Source organism: Ranitomeya variabilis, chromosome 2, assembly GCF_051348905.1.
Source record: "Ranitomeya variabilis isolate aRanVar5 chromosome 2, aRanVar5.hap1, whole genome shotgun sequence".
Taxonomy (NCBI): domain Eukaryota; kingdom Metazoa; phylum Chordata; class Amphibia; order Anura; family Dendrobatidae; genus Ranitomeya; species Ranitomeya variabilis.
This window is the reverse complement of record NC_135233.1, coordinates 132,509,540-132,531,539: the sequence shown is the minus strand read 5'-3', so window position 1 is coordinate 132,531,539 and position 22,000 is coordinate 132,509,540. Positions and strand designations below refer to the sequence as shown.

General features: G+C 43.1%; 1 protein-coding gene across 5 annotated transcripts in view; it reads right to left on the bottom strand.

The window, feature by feature from the left end:
• Nucleotides 1-22,000, bottom strand: part of LOC143804674 (proton-coupled folate transporter-like) — a 702,815-nt gene that overhangs the window by 515,343 nt on the left and 165,472 nt on the right. For all 5 annotated transcript variants that reach the window (XM_077283005.1, XM_077283008.1, XM_077283004.1 and 2 more), the window contains exon 2: nucleotides 13,104-13,848. In XM_077283005.1, coding sequence (XP_077139120.1) covers nucleotides 13,104-13,848 — 745 coding nt within the window. The remainder of the gene's footprint in view (nucleotides 1-13,103; nucleotides 13,849-22,000) is intronic.

Below are 22,000 nucleotides of genomic sequence, written 5' to 3'. Positions count from 1 at the left end.
GGTGGGGACGCCAGGAGGCGTCTCCTTACGCGAGAAGCATATTGGATATTTCACCTCAATACCCGATCCCCGATGGGACTTAATAAACGCAATGAAACTATGCTGCATTATTGTTGAATAAGAAGTGAATATTTTATCATGTATTGTATATTTTATTATGCATTTATATGTATTAATGATTTTATATTAGGACCTGAAGAATTGTCATGTGACCTATTCCGGGAATCTGGTTGGGCGAATCTCTCTATTTAGAGCAACACAGCCAGACTAATTTATGGCTTTGAGAAAGATCGTTTGATCGAAACGCGTTGCCTATTAGTCCCTCATGCTCAGGGGCACCCACCGGAGGGAGACAATCCACCTGTATGTATCGCTTTTAATATTTTCGATATCAATAAATTTTCTATTTTAACCCCTTCCCGACCTTTGACGCATACGCTGCGTCATGAAAGTCTGTGCCAATCCGACCTATGACGCAGCGTATGCGTCATGGAATGATCGCGTCCCTGCAGATCGGGTGAAAGGGTTAACTCCGATTTTACCCGATCTGCAGAGACAGGGGGAGTGGTGCTTCAGCCCAGGGGGGGTGGCTTCACCCCCCCGTGGCTACGATCGCTCTGATTGGCTGTTGAAAGTGAAACTGCCAATCAGAGCGATTTGTAAAATTTCACCTAAAAAACTGGTGAAATATTACAATCCAGCCATGGCCGATGCTGCAATATCATCGGCCATGGCTGGAAATACTCAAGTGACCCCCCCCACACCCACCAATCGCCCCCCCAGTCCTCCGTTATGGGGTCCGGTCCCCTCCGTCCGCCTGCCGGCTCCCCCGTCCTCCTGTCCGCTCCCTCCTTGTTTGTATTCACCCCCCCTGTGCTCCGATTACCCCCCCTGTGCTCCGATCCACCACCCCTTCATACTTACCGATCCTCCCGGTGTCCGCACGTCTCCTCGCTGGGCGGCGCCATCTTCCAAAATGGCGGGCGCATGCTCAGTGCGCCCGCCGAATCTGCCAGCCGGCAGATTCCTTACAGGTACATTTTGATCGCTGTGGTAGGTTCTATCACAGCGATCAAAATAAAAAAAATAATAAATAACCCCCCCTGTCATGAATCCCCAATGGCTAGGGATAGCACAGGACAAGCAAAGTACAAATAAATAACGGACGAGCTCTAGGGTGATGGAACCTGGGCTGACCGCTGCCCTACGCCTGACAAACGCAACTAGAGATAGCCAGGGAGCGTGCCTACGTTGGTTCTAGACGCCACGCACCAGCCTAAGAGCTAACTAGTACTGCAGAGAAAATAAAGACCTCACTTGCCTCCAGAGGAATGAACCCCAAAAGATATAGTTGCCCCCTCACATGTATTGACGGTGAAATGAGAGGAAGGCACACACATAGAGATGATAGATATAGATTTAGCAAATTGAGGCCCGCTGTAAACTAGAAAGCAGAACGATACAAAAGGGGACTGAGCGGTCAGCAAAAAACCCTAATCAAAAAACCATCCTGAGATTACAAGAACCCATGTGCCAACTCATGGCACATGGGGAGAACCTCAGTCCACTAGAGCTACCAGCTAGCATAAAGACATAATAAGCAAGCTGGACAAAAAACCAAACAACTGAAAATCAGCACTTAGCTTATCCTGAAAGATCTGGGAGCAGGTAGGCAGGAACCAAACAGAGCACATCTGAATACATTGATAGCCGGCAAGGGAATGACAGAAAGGCCAGGTAAAATAGGAAACACCCAGCCTCTGATGGACAGGTGGAAACCAAAGGCCGCAACCCACCAAAGTCACCCAGTACCAGCAGTAACCACCAGAGGGAGCCCACAAACAGAATCCACAACAGTACCCCCCCCTTGAGGAGGGGTCACCGAACCCTCACGAGAACCCCCAGGGCGATCAGGGTGAGCTCTATGGAAGGCGCGGACCAAATCAGTCGCATGAACATCGGAGGCGACCACCCAGGAATTATCCTCCTGACCATAACCCTTCCACTTAACCAAATACTGGAGTTTGCGTCTGGAAACACGAGAATCCAAGATCTTCTCAACAACATACTCCAATTCTCCCTCCACCAGCACCGGAGCAGGAGGCTCAACCGAAGGAACAACGGGCACCTCATACCTCCGCAACAACGACCGATGGAACACATTATGAATAGCAAACGATGCTGGGAGATCCAAACGAAAAGATACAGGGTTAAGAATCTCCGAGATCCTATAAGGACCGATGAACCGAGGCTTGAACTTAGGAGAAGAGACCTTCATAGGGACAAAACGAGAAGACAACCACACCAAATCCCCAACAAGAAGTCGGGGACCCACGCGGCGACGGCGATTAGCAAACTGCTGAGTCTTCTCCTGAGATAACTTCAAATTGTCCACCACCTGATTCCAAATCTGATGTAGCCTGTCCACCACCATGTCCACTCCAGGACAATCCGAAGACTCCACCTGACCAGAGGAAAAACGAGGATGAAACCCTGAATTACAAAAAAAAGGAGAGACCAACGTGGCAGAACTAGCCCGATTATTAAGAGCAAATTCGGCCAGTGGCAAAGAAGCAACCCAGTCATCTTGGTCAGCAGAAACAAAACACCTCAAATAAGTTTCCAAGGTCTGATTAGTTCGCTCCGTCTGGCCATTCGTCTGAGGATGGAATGCAGACGAGAAAGACAAATCAATGCCCATCTTGGCACAAAACGTCCGCCAAAATCTAGACACAAACTGGGATCCCCTGTCCGAAACGATATTCTCCGGAATCCCATGCAAACGAACCATGTTCTGAAAAAATAAAGGGACCAACTCAGAGGAGGAAGGCAACTTAGGCAAGGGCACCAAATGAACCATCTTAGAAAAGCGGTCACACACAACCCAGATAACGGACATTTTCTGTGAAACCGGGAGATCAGAAATAAAATCCATAGAAATGTGCGTCCAAGGCCTCTTCGGGATGGGCAAGGATAACAACAACCCACTGGCCCGAGAACAGCAAGGCTTAGCTCGAGCACACACTTCACAAGACTGCACAAAGGTACGCACATCCCTAGACAAGGAAGGCCACCAAAAAGACCTGGCCACCAAGTCTCTAGTACCAAATATTCCAGGATGACCAGCCAACACAGAAGAATGGACCTCGGAGATGACTCTACTGGTCCAATCATCCGGAACAAACAGTCTTTCTGGTGGACAACGATCCGGTTTATCCACCTGAAACTCCTGCAATGCACGTCGCAAGTCTGGGGATACGGCGGACAATATTACCCCATCCCTAAGGATACCAGTAGGCCCAGAGTCTCCAGGAGAGTCAGGCACAAAACTCCTGGAAAGAGCATCTGCCTTCACATTCTTTGAACCTGGCAGGTATGAAACCACGAAATTGAAACGAGAAAAAAACAACGACCAACGAGCCTGTCTAGGATTCAAACGCCTGGCAGACTCAAGGTAAATGAGATTCTTGTGATCAGTCAAGACCACCACACGATGTTTAGCACCCTCAAGCCAATGACGCCACTCCTCAAATGCCCACTTCATGGCCAAAAGCTCCCGATTACCCACATCATAATTGCGCTCGGCGGGCGAGAATTTTCTAGAGAAGAATGCACATGGCTTCATCACCGAGCCATCAGAACTTCTCTGTGACAAAACCGCCCCCGCTCCAATCTCGGAAGCATCAACCTCAACCTGAAAAGGAAGTGAAACATCTGGTTGACACAACACAGGAGCAGAAGAAAACCGGCGCTTAAGTTCCTGAAAGGCCCCCACAGCCGCAGGAGACCAATTAGCAACATCAGCACCCTTTTTAGTCAAATCAGTCAAAGGTTTAACAACACTGGAAAAATTTGCAATGAACCGACGATAAAAATTAGCAAACCCCAAGAACTTCTGTAGGCTCTTAACAGATGTAGGTTGTGTCCAGTCACAAATTGCCTGAACCTTAACGGGATCCATCTCAATAGTAGAAGGAGAAAAAATGTACCCCAAAAAAGAAATCTTCTGGACTCCGAAGAGACACTTTGAGCCCTTCACAAACAGAGAATTGGCCCGCAGAACCTGAAACACCTTCCTGACCTGTAGAACATGAGACTCCCAGTCATCAGAAAACACCAAAATATCATCCAAATACACAATCATAAACTTATCCAGATATTCACGGAAAAAATATTGTGCATAAAGGACTGAAAGACTGACGGAGCATTGGAGAGTCCAAAAGGCATTACCAAATACTCAAAATGGCCCTCAGGCGTATTAAATGCGGTTTTCCACTCATCACCTTGTTTTATCCGCACCAGATTATACGCACCGCGAAGATCTATCTTAGTGAACCACCTAGCCCCCTTAATGCGAGCAAACAAGTCAGTTAATAATGGCAATGGATACTGATATTTGACTGTAATCTTATTTAGAAGGTGATAATCTATACAAGGCCTCAGGGAACCATCTTTTTTTGCCACGAAAAAAAAACCTGCTCCCAGAGGGGATGAAGATGGACGAATATGTCCCTTTTCCAAGGACTCCTTAATATAATTCCGCATAGCAGTATGCTCTGGTAGTGACAGATTAAATAAACGACCCTTAGGGAACTTACTGCCAGGAATTAATTCTATAGCACAGTCACACTCTCTATGAGGAGGGAGCGAATTGAGCTTAGGCTCCTCAAAAACATCCCTATAGTCAGACAAAAATGCAGGGATCTCAGAAGGAGTAGATGAAGCGATAGAAATCGGAGGTGCATCACCATGAACCCCCTGACATCCCCAGCTTAACACAGACATTGTTTTCCAGTCCAGGACAGGATTATGAGTTTGTAACCATGGCAGACCAAGCACTAGTACATCATGTAAATTATACAGTACAAGGAAGCGAATCACCTCCTGATGAACGGGAGTCATGCGCATGGTCACTTGTGTCCAGTACTGCGGTTTATTCATAGCCAATGGTGTAGAGTCAATTCCCTTCAGAGGAATAGGAACTTCCAGAGGCTCCAGACTAAAACCGCAGTGTTTAGCAAATGACCAATCCATAAGACTCAGGGCAGCGCCCGAATCCACATAGGCATCGACGGAAATGGAAGACAGTGAAAAAATCAGAGTCACAGACAAAATGAACTTAGGCTGCAGAGTACCAATGGCAAAGATTTATCAACCCTTTTTGTGCGTTTAGAGCATGCTGATATAACATGAGCTGAATCACCACAATAAAAACACAATCCATTTTTCCGCCTATAATTTTGCCGTTCACTTCTGGACTGAATTCTATCACATTGCATAGTCTCAGGTGCCTGTTCAGAAGACACCGCCAACTGGTGCACGGGTTTGCGCTCCCGTAAACGCCGATCAATCTGAATGGCCATAGCCATATACTCATTCAGACCTGTAGGCGTAGGGAACCCCACCATAATATCCTTAATGGCCTCAGAAAGACCATTTCTGAAGTTTGCAGCCAGGGCGCACTCATTCCACTGAGTAAGCACCGACCATTTCCGAAATTTTTGACAATATATTTCCGCTTCATCATGCCCCTGAGAGAGGGCTAATAAAGCCTTTTCAGCCTGAATCTCCAGGTTAGGTTCCTCATAGAGCAATCCCAATGCCAGAAAAAACGCATCCACACTGAGCAATGCAGGATCCCCTGGTGCCAATGCAAATGCCCAATTCTGAGGGTCGCCCCGCAGGAAAGATATTACAATCTTGACCTGTTGAGCAGGGTCTCCAGAGGAGCGAGATTTTAAAGAAAGAAACAATTTACAATTGTTCCTGAAATTCAGGAAGGTAGATCTATCTCCAGAAAAGAACTCTGGAATAGGAATTCTAGGTTCAGACATGGGAGTGTGAACAACAAAATCCTGTATGTTTTGAACTTTTGCGGTGAGATTACTCAGGCTGGAAGCCAAACTCTGGACATCTATGTTAAACAGCTAAGATCAGAGCCATTCAAGGGTTAAGAGGAGGTAAGAAGCAGCTAGACAGCAATTAAGGGCTAGGCAGCAAAACTCTGAAGGAAAAAAAAAAAATAAATTTCCCTTAAACACTTCTTTTTCTCCTGCTTCAGCCCAAACAATTAACACTTTGTGGGCCGGCTATACTGTCTTGAATCCCCAATGGCTAGGGATAGCACAGGACAAGCAAAGTACAAATAAATAACGGACGAGCTCTAGGGTGATGGAACCTGGGCTGACCGCTGCCCTACGCCTGACAAACGCAACTAGAGATAGCCAGGGAGCGTGCCTACGTTGTTTCTAGACGCCACGCACCAGCCTAAGAGCTAACTAGTACTGCAGAGAAAATAAAGACCTCACTTGCCTCCAGAGGAATGAACCCCAAAAGATATAGTTGCCCCCTCACATGTATTGACGGTGAAATGAGAGGAAGGCACACACATAGAGATGATATATATAGATTTAGCAAATTGAGGCCCACTGTAAACTAGAAAGCAGAACGATACAAAAGGGGACTGAGCGGTCAGCAAAAAACCTTAATCAAAAAACCATCCTGAGATTACAAGAACCCATGTGCCAACTCATGGCACATGGGGAGAACCTCAGTCCACTAGAGCTACCAGCTAGCATAAAGACATAATAAGCAAGCTGGACAAAAAACCAAACAACTGAAAATCAGCACTTAGCTTATCCTGAAAGATCTGGGAGCAGGTAGGCAGGAACCAAACAGAGCACATCTGAATACATTGATAGCCGGCAAGGGAATGACAGAAAGGCCAGGTAAAATAGGAAACACCCAGCCTCTGATGGACAGGTGGAAACCAAAGGCCGCAACCCACCAAAGTCACCCAGTACCAGCAGTAACCACCAGAGGGAGCCCACAAACAGAATTCACAACACCCCCCCCCCTTTATCACCCCCATAGGGACAATAATAAAATAAAGAATTTTTTTTTTTTTTTTTCGTTTTCCACTAGGGTTAGGGTTAGAACTAGGGTTAGAACTAGGGGTAGGGTTAGGGTTAGGGGTAGGGTTAGGGTTACGGGTAGGGTTAGGGTTAGGGGAAGGGTTAGGGTTATGGCATGTGCACACAGTGCGGATTTGGCTGCGGATCCGCAGCGGATTGCCTCGGATCCGCAGCGGATTGGCCGCGGATCCTCAGCGGATTGGCCGCGGATCCGCAGCGGATTGGCCGCGGATCCGCAGCGGATTAGCCGCTGCGAATTCACCGCTGCAAATTCGTAGCAGTTTTCCATCAGGTTTACAGTACCATGTACACCTATGGAAAACCAAATCCGCTGTGCCCATGGTGCGGAAAATTCCGTGCAGAAACGCTGCGTTGTATTTTCCGCAGCATGTCAATTCTTTGTGCGGATTCCGCAGTGTTTTACACCTGTTCCTCAATAGGAATCCGCAGGTGAAATCCGCACAAAAAAACACTGGAAATCTGCTGTAAATCTGCAGGTAAAACGCAGTGCCTTTTACCTGCAGATTTTTCAAAAATCGTGCGGAAAAATCTCACACGAAGCCGCAACGTGGGCACATAGCCTTAGGGTTAGGGTTGGAATTAGAGTTAGGGTTGGAAATAGGGCTAGGGTTGGAAATAGGGTTAAGATTAGGCTTGTGGTTAGGGTTACGGATAGGGTTAGGGGTGTGTTGGGGTTACAGTTGTGGTTAGGGTTGGGATTAGGGTTAGGGTTGGAATTAGGGTTACGGGTGTGTTGCGGTTAGGGTTGTGGTTAGGGGTGTGTTGGGGATAGGGTTGTGATTAGGGTTATGGCTACAGTTGGGATTAGGATTAGGGGTGTGTTGGGGTTAGTGTTAAAGTTAGAATTGAGGGGTTTCCACTGTTTAGGCACATCAGGGGTCTCCAAACGCAACATGGCGCCACCATTGATTCCAGCCAATCTTGCGTTCAAAAAGTCAAATGGTGCTCCCTCCCTTCCAAGCCCCAACGTGCGCCCAAACAGTGGTTTACCCCCACATTTGGGGTACCAGCGTACTCAGGACAAACTGGGCAACAACTGTTGGGGTCCAATTTCTCCTGTTACCCTTGCAAAAATAAAAAATTACTTGCTAAAACATAATTTTTGAGGAAAGAACAATTATTTTTTATTTTCATGGCTCTGCGTTATAAACTTCTGTGAAGCACTTGGGGGTTGAAAGTGCTCACCACACAACTAGATAAGTTCCTTGGGGGGTCTAGTTTCCAAAATGGGGTCACTTGTGGGGTGTTTCTACTGTTTAGGCATATCAGGGGCTCTGCAAATGCAACGTGACGCCCGCAGACCATTCCATCAAAGTCTGCATTTCAAATGCCACTACTTCCCTTCCAAGCCCCGGCATATGCCCAAACAGTGGTCTACCCCCACATATGGGGTATCAGAGTACTCACAACAAACTGGGCAACAAATATTGGGGTCCAATTTCTCCTGTTACCCTTGTGAAAATAAAAAATTGTTTGCTAAAACATCTTTTTTGAGGAAAGAAAAATGATTTTTTTATTTTCACGGCTCTGCGTTGTAAACTTCTGTGAAGCACTTGGGGGTTGAACGTGCTCACCACACATCTAGATAAGTTCCTTGGGGGGTCTAGTTTCCAAAATGGGGTCAATTGTGGGGGGTTTCTACTGTTTAGGCATATCAGGGGCTCTGCACACGTAACATGATGCCCGCAGACCATTCCATCAAAGTCTGCATTCCAAATTCCAAATTCCATTCTGAGCCCCAGCATATGCCCAAACAGTGGTTTACCCCCACATATGGGGTATCAGTGTACTCAGGAGAAACTGGACAATAACTTTTGGGGTCCAATTTCTCCTGTTACTCTTGCAAAAATAAAAAATTCTGGGCTAAAAAATATTTTTGAGGAAAGGAAACACATTTATTATTTTCACGGCTCTGCATTATAAACTTCTGTGAAGCACTTGGGGGTTCAAAGTGCTCACCACACATCTAGATAAGTTCCCTTGGGGGTCTAGTTTCCAAAGTGGAGTCACTTGTGGGGAGTTCCTACTGTTTAGGCACATCAGGGGCTCTGCAAACGCAACCTGACGCCCGCAGAGCATTCCATCAAAGTCTGCATTTCAAAACGTCACTACTTCCCTTCCGAACCCCGACGTGTGCCAAAACAGTGGTTTACCCCCACATATGGGGTATCAGCATACTCAGGAGAAACTGGACAACAACTTTTGGGTCCAATTTCTCCTGTTACCCTTGGGAAAATAAAAAATTGTGGGCTAAAAAATCATTTTTGAGAAAAGAAAAATTATTTTTTTATTTTCATGGCTCTGCGTTATAAACTTCTGTGAAGCACCTTGGGGTTATAAGTGTTCACTATGCATCTAGATAAGTTCCTTGGGGGGTCTAGTTTCCAAAATGGGGTCACTTGTAGGGGAGCTCCAATGTTTAGGCACACAGGGGCTCTCCAAACGCGACATGGTGTCCGCTAGCGATTGGAGCTAATTTTCCATTCAAAAAGTCAAATGGCACGCCTCCCCTTCCGAGCCTTGCCGTGCACCCAAACAGTGGTTTACCCCCACATATGAGGTATCGGCGTACTCAGGAGAAATTGCCCAACAAATTTTAGGATCCATTTTATCCTGTTGCCCATGTGAAAATGAAAGAATTGAGGCTAAAAGAAATTTTGTGTGAAAAAAAAGTACTTTTTCATTTTTGCGGATCAATTTGTGAAGTACCTGGGGGTTTAAAGTGCTCACTATGCCTCTAGATAAGTTCCTTGGGGGGTCTAGTTTCCAAAATGGGGTCACTTGTGGAGGAGCTCCAATGTTTAGGCACACGGGGGCTTTCCAAACGCGACATGGTGTCCGCTAACGATGGAGATAATTTTTCATTCAAAAAGTCAAATGGCGCTCCTTCCCTTCCGAGCCTTACCATGTGCCCAAACAGTGGTTTACCCCCACATGTGAGGTATTGGTGTACTCAGGAGAAATTGTCCAACAAATTTTAGGATCCATTTTATCCTGTTGCCCATGTGAAAATGAAAAAATTGAGGCTAAAATAATTTTTTTGTGAAAAAAAAGTACTTTTTCATTTTTACGGAACAATCTGTGAAGCACCTTGGGGTTATAAGTGCTCACTATGCATCTAGATAAGTTCCTTGGGGGGTCTAGTTTCCAAAATGGGGTCACTTGTAGGGGAGCTCCAATGTTTAGGCACACAGGGGCTCTCCAAACGCGACATGGTGTCCGCTAGCGATTGGAGCTAATTTTCCATTCAAAAAGTCAAATGGCACGCCTCCCCTTCCGAGCCTTGCCGTGCACCCAAACAGTGGTTTACCCCCACATATGAGGTATCGGCGTACTCAGGAGAAATTGCCCAACAAATTTTAGGATCCATTTTATCCTGTTGCCCATGTGAAAATGAAAGAATTGAGGCTAAAAGAAATTTTGTGTGAAAAAAAAGTACTTTTTCATTTTTGCGGATCAATTTGTGAAGTACCTGGGGGTTTAAAGTGCTCACTATGCCTCTAGATAAGTTCCTTGGGGGGTCTAGTTTCCAAAATGGGGTCACTTGCAGAGGAGCTCCAATGTTTAGGCACACGGGGGCTTTCCAAACGCGACATGGTGTCCGCTAACGATGGAGATAATTTTTCATTCAAAAAGTCAAATGGCGCTCCTTCCCTTCCGAGCCTTACCATGTGCCCAAACAGTGGTTTACCCCCACATATGAGGTATCGGCGTACTCAGGAGAAATTGCCCAACAAATTTTAGGATCCATTTTATCCTGTTGCCCATGTGAAAATGAAAGAATTGAGGCTAAAAGAAATTTTGTGTGAAAAAAAAGTACTTTTTCATTTTTACTGAACAATTTGTGAAGCACCTGGGGGTTTAAAGTGCTCACTATGCTTCTAGATAAGTTCCTTGGGGGGTCTAGTTTCCAAAATGGGGTCACTTGTGGGGGAGCTCCAATGTTTAGGCACACGGGGGCTCTCCAAACGCGACATGGTGTCCGCTAAAGGAGCCAATTTTTCATTCAAAAAGTCAAATGGCGCTCCTTCCCTTCCGAGCTCTGCCGTCCGCCCAAACAGTGGTTTACCCCCACATATGAGGTATCAGCGTACTCAGGACAAATTGTACAACAACGTTCATGGTCCAGTTTCTCCTTTTACCTTTGGGAAAATAAAAAAATTGTTGCTAAAAGATCATTTTTGTGACTAAAAAGTTAAATGTTCATTTTTTACTTCCATGTTGCTTCTGCTGCTGTGAAACACTTGAAGGGTTAATAAACTTCTTGAATGTGGTTTTGAGCACCTTGAGGGGTGCAGTTTTTAGAATGGTGTCACTTTTGGGTATTTTCAGCCATATAGAACCCTCAAACTGACTTCAAATGTGAGGTGGTCCCTAAAAAAAATGGTTTTGTAAATTTTGTTGTAAAAATGAGAAATCACTGGTCAAATTTTAACCCTTATAACTTCCTAGCAAAAAAAAATTTGTTTCCAAATATGTGCTGATGTAAAGTAGACATGTGGGAAATGTTATTTATTAACTATTTTGTGTCACATAACTCTCTGGTTTAACAGAATAAAAATTCAAAATGTGAAAATTGCGAAATTTTCAAAATTTTCGCCAAATTTCCATTTTTTTCACAAATAAACTCAGAAATTATCGACCTAAATTTACCACTAACATGAAGCCCAATATGTCTCGAAAAAACAGTCTCAGAATCGCTAGGATCCGTTGAAGTGTTCCGGAGTTATTACCTCATAAAGGGACACTGGTCAGAATTGCAAAAAACGGCAAGGTCATTAAGGCCAAAATAGGCTGGGTCATGAAGGGGTTAAGGAGCTGGAACTCAATTTTTTTTTTTTTTCCTCTGAAGATTAATATCCACCTGTCCTTATTTTGCTATTACATAAAAATCCTGAAACCTACAGTACACTTGTGTGCTTCCTTGCTTGTGGTTCAGACAAGTTATATTTTATTTTATTTTTTTTAAAGCCAAAGGAAAAATTTTCAAATTCCAGAAATTTAAAGACAGCTGTCTACTAGGAATGAGCAGACGTGTGGAAGTTTGGATTCTAGCACCCGACCCGAACTTTATTCCAAAGTTCGATTCAGGTACCAGAAGTATACCAGAACTTGCACAAGAACACGTATCCCATTGAAAACAATGGGGACCCAAACCTTTGAGCTGAAGAAATTTCTCTTTCTCTCCTTCCCCAGCAGCACGGTGGTACAGTGGTTAGCACAGCAGCCTTGCAGCGCTGGAGTCCTGGATTCAATCCCCACTAAGGACAACATCTGCAAAGAGTTTGTATGTTCTCTCCGTGTTTGTGTGGGTTTCCTCCGGTTTCCTCCCACATTCCAAAGACATACTGATAGGGAATTTAGATTGTGAGCCCCATTGGGGACAGCGACGATAATGTGTGCAAACTGTAAAGCGCTGTGGAATATGTTAGCGCTCTATAAAAATAAAGATTATTATTATTATTCCCCCAGAACTTTGAACATTTAGTGAGGGACACTTACTGCCCAGTATGAATCCCGAATGTTTTAATTCAGGTTCACTCATCTCTACTGTCTACCTCACAAATTGTGCATGTTGAGAAAAGCAAACTAATTTTGCTTGCATGCTTTCTTGTTGTAATAGACCAATATTATTCCTATGAACACCTCAATACTCATCTACTATCCATTTTCCCTAGCCTAATAGGTTGAGGTTACATGGATAATAATAAGGCTGTGTTTACTTTAAATAGCTCAAATGACGTTTAATACAATTAACAAATCAAAATTTTCTTGGAAAATAAGGCAAAGTAGGCAAATTTGAAAAGTTCTGCTCATCTCTACTGCATATAACACTAGATCTATCTATCTATCTATCTATCTATCCATATATACACACATATACAGTATATATATGCTTTACATACGTATATATATATATATATATATATATATATATATATTATTGTTTAAGAATAGTCTACATAAATGTACAGTTCAAATTTGTCAAATTTGATATATTGTACGTTTATATTACGTTTCTTAGAACAATATGAAGGCAGTTTGCTTATAAATGATTTGCAAAAAGTGAAATTATTTTTGGAAATGTTCTGCAGAATATAGATATCCTTATAGAATTCATATCTGATAATAGTATTGAAATGTAATACATAAAACAAAGTAACTTACCAACATTGCAGAGATTGATTAGGAAAATGCACAATAAAATCAGGAGTATTTTCTGTCGATTTTGGCCTTCACGCTTTTTAACTATGGTGCTGAAAGAGTCTTTGATGTAGGTTGTAACTGATTTTTTTGCTAGTATTGTTCTTTCTTCACTTTCATCTCCATCAATGAATTCTTCAGAAAGCCTGCTATATCCATTTGAGGGCTTTGATTCTTGCAGCCAAATCAACACATATAGAGCTCCAAACAAATTACAGCCACAGTAGACACCAAATACAATTGTAAATGTGCTATATTCCAATAGAATTCCACTGAGTAGAAAGCCAAATGTTCCTCCAAGAAATATCATAGATTCTGCAATGCCCATTCGAAAAGTGCGATTCATACTTTCTGTTATATCAGCTACGTAGCTGAACACACTTAAGAACATGGAAACATGGCCTCCTGAAATCCCAACCAATGCAGAGGAAGCAAAGGTCCAGTACACAGGCATGCTTTGAACATAGTATATGACAATGTAGAGTGCTCCACTTGCAACAGAGAAAACACAAGGCAGTATCATTCCTACCCTACGACTACCCATATCTGACCATGCACCAAGAATGAGAGCTGGTAAAATTGACATTAGGCTCATAATTGCAATGTGGATTAACATTATGTACGATCCTCTGCTTTGAACAGCTCTGAATTCTTCATTGTTTTCTTGAATATTTCTACATATAGAGTCATTGTACGCTTCCAGGCAAACCTGAAACATAAATACAACTGAAAATTAGAACATAATATTTAAAGTAAATTTTCAGAAACATAAATAGGTATATATGACAACATAAACATATGCTGAATATGTTAGCCAGCAGATTGTAAGCTATCACAAGCAGGGTCATCTTATTTTGCTTTAATTATTGTATTGTTAGGGTTGTTACTTATGACTTGCATTTGAAACTGTTAAACTGTAAAGCGCTGTGGAATATGTTGGCGCTGTATAAATAAAGATTATTATTATTACTATAATAATATGAAGCCAAAAGAGTTTCTTCAAGACCACCTCAGAGGATATATAGGAGAGGTCAATGCGTAAGCTTAAAGAGCAGGGTAAATAAAAGAAAGTGAGCATAAGACTAATAATTAATGATACATTTATTACATCAATAGTAATAATCAGTTCTATATAATTAAGGTGAGGGAGAAGTACGCCTAAAAACACAAATAGGAGAGATGGATATTCCCTAGGATTAGAGGCAAAAAAGAGATACCCTATGTCTATGCTCCAAAAAATAATAATAGTGGATAGTGGATATAAGAGACAAAAAGCAATGTAATATTTGATGTTGAGCATATACAGTATATGTGTATAAATGTTTCTCTCACCGCAGTGTATAAAAGATTATGCTGTGCATAGAAATGAATGCGGTAGAGTACATATTAGCAATACCGAGGTATATACAGTGGGGCAAAAAAGTATTTAGTCATTCAGCAATAGTGCAAGTTCCACCACTTAAAAAGATGAGAGGCGTCTGTAATTTACATCATAGGTAGACCTCAACTATGGGAGACAAACTGAGAAAAAAAAATCCAGAAAATCACATTGTCTGTTTTTTTAATCATTTTATTTGCATATTATGGTGGAAAATAAGTATTTGGTCAGAAAAAAAATTTCATCTCAATACTTTGTAATATATCCTTTGTTGGCAATGACAGAGGTCAAACGTTTTCTGTAAGTCTTCACAAGGTTGCCACACACTGTTGTTGGTATGTTGGCCCATTCCTCCATGCAGATCTCCTCTAGAGTAATGATGTTTTTGGCTTTTCGCTTGGCAACACGGACTTTCAACTCCCTCCAAAGGTTTTCTATAGGGTTGAGATCTGGAGACTGGCTAGGCCACTCCAGGACCTTGAAATGCTTCTTACGAAGCCACTCCTTCGTTGCCCTGGCGGTGTGCTTTGGATCATTGTCATGTTGAAAGACCCAGCCACGTTTCATCTTCAATGCCCTTGCTGATGGAAGGAGGTTTGCACTCAAAATCTCACGATACATGGCCCCATTCATTCTTTCATGTACCCGGATCAGTCGTCCTGGCCCCTTTGCAGAGAAACAGCCCCAAAGCATGATGTTTCCACCACCATGCTTTACAGTAGGTATGGTGTTTGATGGATGCAACTCAGTATTCTTTTTCCTCCAAACACAACAAGTTGTGTTTCTACCAAACAGTTCCAGTTTGGTTTCATCAGACCATAGGACATTCTCCCAAAACTCCTCTGGATCATCCAAATGCTCTCTAGCAAACTTCAGACGGGTCCGGACATGTACTGGCTTAAGCAGTGGGACACGTCTGGCACTGCAGGATCTGAGTCCATGGTGGCGTAGTGTGTTACTTATGGTAGGCCTTGTTACATTGGTACCAGCTCTCTGCAGTTCATTCACTAGGTCCCCCCGCGTGGTTCTGGGATTTTTGGTCACCGTTCTTGTGATCATTCTGACCCCACGGGGTGGGATTTTGCGTGGAGCCCCAGATCGAGGGAGATTATCAGTGGTCTTGAATGTCTTCCATTTTCTAATTATTGCTCCCACTGTTGATTTCTTCACTCCAAGCTGGTTGGCTATTGCAGATTCAGTCTTCCCAGCCTGGTGCAGGGCTACAATTTTGTTTCTGGTGTCCTTTGACAGCTCTTTGGTCTTCACCATAGTGGAGTTTGGAGTCAGACTGTTTGAGGGTGTGCACAGGTGTCTTTTTATACTGATAACAAGTTTAAACAGGTGCCATTACTACAGGTAATGAGTGGAGGAAAGAGGAGACTCTTAAAGAAGAAGTTACAGGTCTGTGAGAGCCAGAAATCTTGATTGTTTGTTTCTGACCAAATACTTATTTTCCACCATAATATGCAAATAAAATGATAAAAAAACAGACAATGTGATTTTCTGGATTTTTTTTTCTCAGTTTGTCTCCCATAGTTGAGGTCTACCTATGATGTAAATTACAGACGCCTCTCATCTTTTTAAGTGGTGGAACTTGCACTATTGCTGACTGACTAAATACTTTTTTGCCCCACTGTATGACCTAAACATTTGCATCTGTGTGCAAAAATGTTCTATAATATATTAGAACAGTCCTTAACCCCTTCACGACCAGAGGTATTTTCGTTTTTTATTTTCATTTTTTGCTCCCCTTCTTCCCAGAGCCATTACTTTTTTATTTTTTGATCAATATGGCCATGTGAGGACTTGTTCTTTGCGGGACAAGTCGTACTTTTGAACAACACCAATTGGTTTTAACATATTGTGTACTGGAAAACGGGAAAAAAAATCCAAGTGAGGTGAAAGTGCAAAAAAGTGAAATTCCACAGTTTTTTTTTTCCATTTTCACTAATTGCTAAAACGAGCCTGCCATTATGATTTTCCAGGTCATTACGAGTTCACAGACACTAAACATGTATAGGTTCTTTTTCATTTAAATGGTAAAAAAAATCCAAAGTTTGGTAAAAAATAAAAATAAAAAATGGCGCCATATTCCGAGACCTGTAGCGTCTCCATTTTTTGTAATCTCGGGTTGGGTGAGGGCTTAATTTTTGGCGCGCCAAGCTGATGTTTTTATTGATAACATTTTGGTGGAGATATAACCTTTTGAATGCCCATTATTGCATTTTATTGCAATGTAGCGGAGACTAAAAAAATCGTATTTCTGACATTTTGAATTTATCGTTGCACCGTTTAGCAATCAGGTTAATTATTTTTTATATTGATAGATTGGGCGATTCTGAACTTTGTGGTGCCAAATATGTGCATATTTTATTTTTGTATTGTTTTATTTTGAATGGGGTGAAAAGGGGGTGATTTGAATTTTTATATTTTTTTAATTTTTGTAATATTTTTAAACTTTTTTTACTTTTTGCATGCTTCAATAGTCTCCATGGGAGACTAGAAGCTGCAGTACTTCAATCTCCTCTGCTACTCACAGGCGATGATCAGATGGCCTGTGCATAGCAGAAATGCTCACGTGCTATGAGTGTCGACCACAGGGCACGGCTATGACAACCATAGAGGTCTGCTGGAGACCTCTGGTTGTCATGCTGATCCATTGGTGATCTGTGATCATTTGAGGGGGTCACCGATGGGTGGGATTATTGATGCAATTCCGGTAAGCGCATGTTAAATGCTGCTGTCAGAAATTGACAGCGGCATTTAACTAATTAACAGCTGCAGTTGAATCGCAATTCCACCCGTGGCTGTAGCACATGTCCGCTGTACAGATCAGCTGTCATGTGCCCGAATATGTGCAGGCTCAGCGCCGGAGCCCACACCAAACAGGGGGAGTCTGACATCGGCATAGTATTACGCCCGATGTTGGTCAGTGGTTAAAGTAGCACTAAAAGCAACAAACCACACAGGAAGGATGTAGAAACACTTATCCAACAATTGCACAAAAAATAACATAAGTTTGGCAAGTATACATAATATTTTGCAATGTAAAAAGTTAATATGTTAAAAGCAAAATGGCTACATGTGCAAAATAGTAAAACAGTAATATGCAAATACAATATCAAATTGCTAATTCAGCACATACAAGAGATCATAAGGAAGCGATGGAATGAAACTGAAAGGGAGAAGATACAGATTAGATATTACAAAACACTTTTTGACAGTGAGGGAGCTCAATAACTGGAACAGTTACTGGAATAACCATAATATATGCCAAGCTCTCTACAGCCAACGCTTCCCTGGCTCCACCATGATGACTATTCTCCATCTCTTCCTCCATCCCCTCCTACATCATTCCCCGCCTCAGCCCATCCATATAGAAGAGAAGAAGCTTGTGTGGGTATTAGCCTCTGTTGCGCTAGCAACCAGCTCCTGTTCCTTCTCCTTAGCATCTTCTCATTGCTACCCAATAACAGCAGATGAGATGAAGCTGGGTCATGAGTCAGCAGAAAATCTCCATGTCTACAAGCTTAAAAGGCAACATTTCCATGGCAAGCAGCCTGGAAATCTGCTCATTTACCATTTAGACCTATGGGTCGGTGGCTGGAAATTTTCTTTTGCATTCCAAGGCCTGGGGTAGGCATAGCTGAATGCTGTGCTGGGACAAGTTTTTGTAAGTGCCTAATGATGGTGCCTCAGAATATGCAAGGACAGGGAAGGGGAGGCATCTGTTCCAGTGTCATGGATAGGGGACTGGAAAGCATCTATCACAGGGGAAGAGGCAGTGATGTCACCTGCTGGCACCAATCGTGGACACAGGTTTGTACCACCGAGTAGGGTGCTTAGATGACATGTTCCCGATCATTCTGGTCGTGGTTAAGCTCTTGGCAGTCAGGTCACTGTTGAGCTTGGCATGGCACAAGTTGCAAATGACCATTTTTGTCTCAGAACTTTCTTTAAAAAAGTCCCGGACTGGGAAACACCTAACTCTTTAATAAACAATTTCACAAGTGTTGGTGCACAGGGGAAGAGGCAGTGATGTCACCTGCTGGCACCAATCGTGGACACAGAGGTTTGTACCACCGAGTAGGGTGCTTAGATGACATGTTCCCAATCATTCTGGTGGTGGTTAAGCTCTTGGCAGTCAGGCCACTGTTGAGCTTGGCATGGCACAAGTTTCAAATGACCATTTTTGTCTCAGAACTTTCTTTAAAAAAGTCCCAGACTGGGAAACGCCAAACTCTTTAATAAACAATTTCACAAGTGTTGGTGCACTACGGAACAGTTGCCTGCCTTTCCCCCTTATCACCTTACTGCCTTTTCCTGTCTGTTTTGCTGCTGGCCTTGCTCTGTATGCCAGCTTCCCACGTTAGGTTGGTGACTTAGTCATCCACCACCTCGTCTTCAACCGCCGCACACTGGTCCTCCTGACTTGGTGACATAACAACCTGAGTTATTAGCAGCTGTGTTTCACCAACATCTACCATCTTAGAAAAAAATTGGCATTCCCCACCTTTATCTTCTTGTGACTGCAGCTCCTCTACGTTTTGTGTATCACTGCATAGCATCTCCTCCTATCCCTCTTGGAACAGGCAGAGTGAGAGGCCACTATCAAGAAATGATGTTGTAAAGAGCTCCTTGGAGTGTCTTAGTGTGTGATCACTAGTCTCCTGGTACTCAACATTGTGGGAGGAAGGAAACTCAGGGTGAGGATTACGTGATGCAGACCCTTGTCTTGTAGGACTGGACCGTTTAGAAGACTGGGTGTTGTTGGTAAGCATGCTGGATGCATTATCTGCTATCCAACTGACCACCTGTTCGGACTAATGTGGCATCAGAAGTGGCGTCCCATGTCTTCCTGCAAAGTTCTACAGGAAGCTATGTGTCATGGATGGGCATGTTTATTGTCCTACAGCAACAAGTGTAGTCGCAAATCACCCACGTTATGGACATCTGCGTGCACCATCATCAGCACTTCCCTGTTGCTCAGTGGTCTAAGGTGTTGTTTTCAGATGAAAGTAAATTTTCAATTTCATTTGGAAATCAAGGTCCCAGAGTATGGAGGTAGAGTGGAGAGGCACACAATCCAAGCTGCTTGATGTCTAGTGTGAAGTTTCCACAATCAGTGATGGTTTGGGAAGCCATGTCATCTGCTGGTGTAGTTCCACTGTGTTTTATCAAGACCAAAGTCAGTGCAGCCTTCAACCAGGAAAGCTTTATGGAGATGGAAATTTCATTCTCCTGCAGGACTTGGCACTTGTCCACACTGCCAAAAGTTCTAATACCTGGTTTAAAAACAACAGTATCGCTGTGCTTGATTGGCCAGTAAAATTGTCTGACCTTAACACTCATAGAGAATCTATGAGGTATTGTCAAGAGGCAGATGAGAGACACCAGACCCAACAATGCAGATGAGCTGAAGGATGCTATCAAAGCAACCTGGGCTGCCATAACACCTCAGCAGTGCCACAGGCAGATCGCCTCCATACCACACCGCATTGATGCAGTAATTGATGCAAAAGGAGCCCTGACCAAGTATTGAGTGCATTTCCTGAACATGCATTTCAGTAGGCCAACATTTCGGATTTTAAAATAATTTTTCAAGCTGTTGTTACAAAGCATTCTAATTTACTGAGATAATGACTTTTGGCTTTTCATTGGCTGTGAGCCATAATCATCAACATTAACAGAAACAACCAGTTGAAATAGATCACTCTGTTTGTAATGACTGTATATCTAATATATAAAGCTGAATGTGTGTGTGTGTGTATGTATGTATGTATGTATGTATGTCCGGGATTGGCATCTGAACCGTAGCAGCTACAGCCACAAAATTTTGCACAGTCACACGTCTGGACCCCGAGAGCGTCATAGGCTATGTTGTGAGGTGAAATTTTAACCCCGCGCTTTCCAATTCACCAAACAATTTTGCCCCTATCTACATAATGGGGAAAAAGTGAAAGGAAAAGTGTTGGAGGCGTCGCAGCTACAGGCACAAAATTTTGCACAGTCACACGTCTGGACCCTGAGAGCGTCAAAGCTATATTGTGAGGTGAAATTTTAACCCCGCGCTTTCCAAGTCACCAAACAATTTTGCCCCTATCTACATAATGGGGAAAAAATGAAAGGAAAAGTGTTGGAGGCAAATTAACAGCTGCCAGATGTGAACAAGGGGGACTTAAAGAATGACAGCGATGGCACCAAAGAGTATATACTGTACAGTTGCTAAGGTGGGGCCCCAACATGGGATAATCACACCACCACGGGGATATGAACACACACACAAAATGCGCCACACACTACCACGTGCTCGAACACATATACCACCCTCAGTGCACATTTCACCACACATACACCAACCTCGCCACATAAAAGTAGAAACACAAAAGTCGCCGCTCAAAACTCGCCACGCGCAAAACTCTCCACATGCAAAACTCGCCACACGTGCAAAACTCGCCACACGCAAAACTTGCACACGCAGAAAAATTGCCACACGCAGAAAAATTGCCACATGCACAAAAGTTGCAACACATGCAAAAGTTGCCTCACACAAAACTTGCACATACTCAAAAGGCACCACACATAAAACTCGCCACGCGCAAAACTCGCCATGCGCAAAACTTGCTGCACACAACTTGCTACACTAACCTGTCACATGCAACTCGACACACAAAAAGTTGCTACACGCATGTCGCCACACAAAACTCATCTCACAAAAGTCCCTACATGCATGTCGCCACACGCAACTCAACACACACAACTTGACACACGAAACTCGCCCTAAAACACACACAAGTCTGGTATCCTTCAAAAATAAAAATCTGATTAATAAGCAGACAAACTACAAGAGCAACAAATGTACCATATAGGAATCCGGCAGCTGTCAGTCACATGACCAGTCTATTATGTGTATGTGTGAGCTAATATATACTGCCAGGGGGTGGGCTTACTGTTGGCTGGGGATTTATCAGGCTGCCATTTTAGCTTACAAATACTGAGGTAAAAATACTGACCAAATAACGTGTGAACGAGGGCTAATACAGGAGGAGATGGCATACAGCTATATACTATATACAGGAGATGACACACAGGTATATACTATTTACAGGGGAGATGACACACAGGTATATACTATATACAGGAGGAGATGACACACAGATATATACTATATACAGGAGAGATGACACACAGGTATATACTATATAGAGGAGGAGATGACATACAGGTACATACTACATACAGGAGGAGATGACATACAGGTATATACTATATACAGGAGGAGATGACACACAGGTATATACTATATACAGGAGCAGATTACCTACAGGTATATAGTATATACAGGAGGAGATGACACAGGTATATGCTATGTATAGGAGGAGATGACATACAGGTATATACTATATACAGGAGATGACACACAGATATATACTATATATAGGTGAGATGACACACAGGTATATACTATATACAGGAGATTACA